Here is a 6,000-nt window from a genome sequence, read left to right on the forward strand (position 1 = left end):
TTCGACACTCGCATATTTAATAGGTTTCTGTCAAGTATGTACATTAGAGATTAATTTTCTTTTAGCGTGTTTTCTGATTCTATTTTATGTCAAATGTTTCATATTTTTATACACGACATCCTGTGTATCTAATTTTTTTCAGTGACCTGAAACTTTATTCAAACAACATATCCATTAATAATAAATTGAATAACGCTTCCGCGATCTAAATATTCATCTGCAACAGCGAATGAAATGTCGTCTCGATGTATATATACATTTTATAATCGAGGAAACGAGAAATTTGCGTGGTCGGCCTTTTTTTTCACCTTCAAAAAATCGTGCGCGTTTGCGTTCTTGCGGATCGCTCGCCAGATGGCGACGCCGAACGGCCGCTATATTGATCAAGTCGAGATTTTCGCGAGAGGAGAGACGCGCGCGTTGTTAAGGATCTCTCTCCACGTAGTATTTTTCGTTCGCGCACGCAATATACTCATACTCTTGCCGCGCGACATTTGTGTGCGTGACATTTGTCGCGCGCGGACAAGTTCGAGCCCGGCTCGCGTGACGTGCGAATTTCGGCCGGCCGCGGGGCCCCCCTTTCAGCGGCAACGTCGTCGTCGTCGTCGTTGTTGCCGCCGCCGCGTAAACCCTCCCTCGCCCATGACGTCACTCGCGAATTACACAAGCGTCATCGCTCAGTCTGTTGTGGAAAATTTTGTCGCGGGGTTCATGGTGGCTAGGTGCGTTGCTCCTTGAACGGACGTCCGGTTGCGGTGTCTCCCAAGTGTCTCGGCTAAACGACGAAACTTCTCGCTAATAAAGTGAGCGCATCACCGATTCTCTTCTGTCTCTCTCCGTCTCTCTCCGTCTCTCTCCGTCTCTCTCCGTCTCTCCGTCTCTCTCTCTCTCTCTCTCTCTCTCTCTCTCTCTCCCCCGCCCTCTCTCCCCCTCTCTCCCCCTGTCTCTTTTTTCCTCCCAGCATATCGTCACGATCGTCACAATTATCAACATCACCGTTCATTCACGTCATCGTATCGTAAGCTGGAGACCCGCGAGGAGACAGATAATGAGATTTTTTTTTACCGCGTTATTCAACGGTAATATGTCTGAAATCGCGTCGAAGCTTGCGATACGTATACGAACCCCTCGACGATGCGACATGTCGCACTTGCGTGACATTTCGCACCTGTATTTGCGTCGCTTTTGCAACGGAGAAAATGGATAGGTCATATATTTACGGGGCATTTATCTTTACATCGACTAAGTTTCTCAGCAAAGATTTTTTTTTATCCTAGTATCTCTTAGTTACGTCATTAAAAAGAAATTATTGTTGCTTGGGCAATTGTGTGGAAATCTTTGCTCCATAATCAATTTTAATTTGTAATTTTTATTCTACACGGTTTTAAATATTTCTTTATTTAAAAAGATTAATAACACGAGATATAACATATGTTAAGTAAAATTTAGAGAACATTTTCCTATGTAAAACATTATGAGTTTATGTGCAATAGTTATTTCATCATCATCACTGTTTGCGATATTTATAAATATTAAACGTTTCACTAGAAAGTTTAAATTATAAAGCATAATATTAACCATTTCTTTTCTTTCATGTTGCAGTTGAAGTTTACAAAAGTGATTATATCGCATTGTCACAATGTCTTTGCAACAGTACTGTTTGCGGTGGAACAATCATCAGCCGAATTTCATCTCGGTCTTCTCCAACTTGTTAAATAATGAGACTCTAGTGGATGTTACTCTCGCTGCAGAAGGCAGGCAAATTCAGGCCCACAAAGTTGTACTGTCGGCATGCAGTACATATTTTCAGTCGCTGTTTACAGTGAATCCTTGTCAACACCCTATCGTTATACTTAAAGACATCAAGTTTTCAGACCTCAAAATCATGGTAGACTTTATGTACTATGGAGAAGTAAACATATCTCAAGATCAATTACCATCTATCATAAAGGTAAAAAAAAATACTGCAATTATTAGTCATCAGACAATTTGCTTATGACATTTCAATACTTAATAAAAAACATACTATTTATTTAACAGACGGCAGAAAGCTTAAAGATAAAAGGACTTGCAGAAATGCATACGGCGTCAGTAACTAAATGGCCAAGTGGTAGTAGCGAAACAGGTGGAGGGGATCGTGGCGAATCCTGCTCACCTAGCCCATCTCCATTATCTCCTTCTTTTCGTAGAAAAAGATTACGGAAGTCTTCTACTGGCTCAACATCTGGTTCTGGCGACAGGCCGGAAGAAATCAATGAAATAACACTAGTGGCTACTAATATTGTAAAGCCCGAACCCCTAATTGCATCGCAAGAAAGTGGAGAGAATTTAAGGCGACCGGTAAATACCAGCACAGAATCTCAAGGCAGTATCGATGAAGATCAAATATCAATTGTAAGTAAATATAATATATTTAATTGAATAATGTAAAACGTACATTTAATTTTATGTTTCAAAATGTTATTCTAATTCTTAAGCAAGTAAAATGTAAATTTGGAATAATATATGATGTTTTTGCATTTTAGATGAGTAATATGGAAACTAGTTCTACTAATACACCAGCCCAGAGTGATGGTTCTATTCAAGACGTAAATCAGCAGTCGACAGGAGGAAACATTGGGCAAAGTTCTGTCTCTTCGCAACCACCCTCATCTCATCAAGGTAAGATGCTATATCCTATTTCAAGTAGAAATCTCCAATCACTCAAATAGCATTATCCTTGTAATAAAATATAAATCATATATATTATATGCACAAAAAACATATATATTAGAAATTAATGTATAAAGCTCGGAGAGATGCAAATATTTTGATTACTTTTCTTTTTTATGCCGCATGAATAATTTTGAACATGGTTGTGAATTAAAATTGTTCAATTCTTTTGCATATAGATGTTATTTAAATATGTTTCTCTTTAAATATATACATATATGCTCTTTTCTGTAATTTTCTTATTTTCGTGTAAAATTATAATTTGCTCATATTTAGAATGTATTGTTTATTTTATCAGTTATAAAGATGTGATTTTAGATAAATATATTTTTCTAAAAAATATATAAAAATATAAGAAAATATATTACGTAAAAATAAGAATATATACAAGAAAATATGATAGAACAATAATTTTGGTATAATTTAATATCTAATATTATATATATGTATTATGATATATATTCATATGTATTTTAAATTGAGAATGAAAAAAGCGCGCGCGTACGCTCTTAGTATTTATAATACTCTTCAGAGATACATAAACATTGTTTAATTATATATTTTAATTTTTTCTTAATTTGAATTGAAAAGAAAAACTATATATATGGAAATATATAGAATATGTATATTGTCTCGAATTTGATTATTTGAAAAACATTTAGGTTTTTGTATTGCTGTAAGATAAGTCAGGTAAATTAACAGATTGATCAATAGTGTTAGTAATCTAGATGACCGTGTGTATATAGAAATAATAGTATGAAAGTTTGAAGATAAGATTTTTAATTTGACGAAATGTGTCACGCGCGAGCAGTTAACTTATATTGTAGATTTAATAATATGGTTTTCCTTATTAGATTGTGCATTGTAAATCTATGCGTAACGATCCGATAACTTCGACAAATTGCATGACAGCTCCCCTTTCGGCAAATATTTCCGATAATTGTTATTTGAATTATGCATATGTATACTGACTGTGGTGGGTATTGAAATTGCATGTCGATAAGCGAAATTTACACACATTATATTATGCTGGCACAGATGCGTTTAAATGTATTGCACAAGAAGAATCAACAGACGTTTGACATGAAAATAGAGCGAAATTTCAGGAATTGAAATTTTATAATAATAATAATAATAATAATGCGAATGTGCAAAAAAGAAAAAAAAAAAAGATTGTTTCTCTCTCATTCATGAAAGAAGATCATCATGGTACACAGATACATAGCACACAAATATGTTATATTTTCCGGAGAAGGATGGTATACCGGGCCTTTAACTTTAATGGAGTGTGTATGTGTGCCACTATACTCTGCCCTATAAAAATGTAATAAATTTTGTACGTGTATATTTCAGTATTTCAAACAATGATGTGCTTAAAAATGTATCTGTGCCATGCCGCAACATCATATTTAATTACGCTCATATATCGTTTCTCTTCACCAGATTTTATTTTTTAATATCTCTATCATCTCTTTCGCTTACTTAGAGCTTAGTATCGTTTATTTCTATATATCATAGAATAAACTCTATTTTTTTATTAGATTATAATTATAATTTATATTTATGTATGCCTTGTTTTATATGAACAGATATGCTGATATATTGAATATTATTCTTCTCTCATAGTTTAAAATTATGTTACCAATGGCATAATATAATCATGTAAAAGTTGCATCTTTAATTGAATTGATTTTTACGTAATATACAGGTAAAATAAATTTGTTTGTGGGAATATACATATAAAAATTAAGCGAAGCAAAGTGACTTTAAAATAATTTTCTCGTCATGTCAAAACAGATTCAAATATAGATCAAAATCTCTCTCTTTCTCTTTCTCTCTCGGATCGTTGTTTACAATCGTAATAATTCATATTATTGTGTAATCATATTACTCTCACTCTTTACCATTTATCTTAATCGTAAACACGCAAAGTATCAGCGGATTGATAATTCCTGTGCTCTGACCAAAGATCAATCGGTCTGTTCTACAGGATTACAATGGACTATTATGGAGCACACATATCATCCGACACGTTTCGCTCTGTCCTCGTGTCAAACGAATCTGTCGATCCAAGCGTCGTCGGCGTTCACGACGCCCGAAATAACAGCATCCTCGACCATCAGCGATCAGTACTCTGGTACCAGCACGACTGGTTCCAGTTGCGCCCTGACGAACTATCCAAACTCCTCCCACGGGACGTTGCAGCACGCGTCGTCGTCGTCGGGCGGCGGCCCCCCGCCATCGGCGCAGTGCCCTAGTAACTGCCAGAGCCCGTGCGCCAGCCCGCAGACGGCGATTAAGAGGAAACGATCGACTAATCCACAGGCGGACGAGAACTTTATACGCGCGCTCGACGCCGTACGCTACGGCGGCATAGGTTTTTGCAAGGCGGCGAGGATGTTCGGCGTGAACAACCGAACGCTCTGGCTCGAGTACAAGAAGCGCGGCTACCCGAACAATCGGCCCAGCCTCAAGTCCCGCGTTAAGCAGGAGAACAACTCCTCGTCGCCGCCGCCGCCGCCGTCGCAGGCGCCTCCGGCGCAACCCATGAACTCGTCGCAGAGCCCGACCCCGATGGGGCCGCCTACGACTCCGCACAGCACGCACAACACGCACAGCACGCACACCATGCTGACCAGCCACAGTCCCCACACGATGCTGAGCGGTTACATCGACAGGCATACGGACTATGCGCTACCGAGCACCACGATGCCGATCAATCTGCACGGCGTCAATTACAACGCCATGTGAAACGAATCCTATCCGGAAAGTCACTTGTATAGACGACCTTGAGAAGTAGTACTTTCCTCCCTTCCTCTCTCTATCGTGCTCCCCTTTTCTTCCCTTTGTACTTCCGTTTCCTGTATACAATTGAATCTATTTTACCGGATAGGTTCTAAGATTTTCCTGTTTTAGTTAGCACGTTGAAAGTTTTGCGAGGTGTTCGAAAGTCACCGAAATAAGAGAGGTCGAATGCTTTTTAATATTTAGTATACATTTTTTCGCCTATTACAGCCTATATGTATTCATAGATTTTTGAGTATTCAAAATCAGGTATATTTTATATTGTACAGAAGTGTGTCCTGTATTCTTTCCTAGTTATAGACGATTTCAAATATTTGAACTCGGTTTCTTTCCTTATCGAAAATTTCATGAATTATTACTAGCTCTGTTTTTTTAATCTCCTAACATTGAATGAATTGAAAACGAAATTTAATTTCGTTTCTCCCTCTATATAATTTTTTTGACTTTTCTTTTTTCAATCCAATCATTGCTAAAGAAGAATCT

General features: G+C 37.4%; 1 protein-coding gene across 5 annotated transcripts in view; it reads left to right on the forward strand.

Moving 5' to 3' along the window:
- The first annotated feature begins 330 nt into the window (after window positions 1-330).
- The window catches only part of Btbvii (BTB-protein-VII), a 10,110-nt gene continuing 4,440 nt past the window's right edge, over window positions 331-6,000 (forward strand). The window contains exons 1-5 of one of the 5 annotated variants that reach the window (XM_083038685.1): window positions 348-803; window positions 1,603-1,951; window positions 2,041-2,394; window positions 2,526-2,661; window positions 4,703-5,994. In XM_083038685.1, the coding sequence (XP_082894811.1) occupies window positions 1,640-1,951; window positions 2,041-2,394; window positions 2,526-2,661; window positions 4,703-5,463 (1,563 nt within the window). In that variant the 5' untranslated portion in view covers window positions 348-803; window positions 1,603-1,639 and the 3' untranslated portion in view covers window positions 5,464-5,994. The other 4 variants (XM_083038680.1, XM_083038682.1, XM_083038681.1 and 1 more) reach the window with 4 other exon arrangements.

The sequence above is a fragment of the Prenolepis imparis genome, unplaced genomic scaffold (genome assembly GCF_030444845.1).
Source record: "Prenolepis imparis isolate NDT839.2.m4 unplaced genomic scaffold, iyPreImpa1.0 SCAF_5, whole genome shotgun sequence".
In the NCBI taxonomy this organism is placed as follows: Eukaryota; Metazoa; Arthropoda; class Insecta; order Hymenoptera; family Formicidae; genus Prenolepis; species Prenolepis imparis.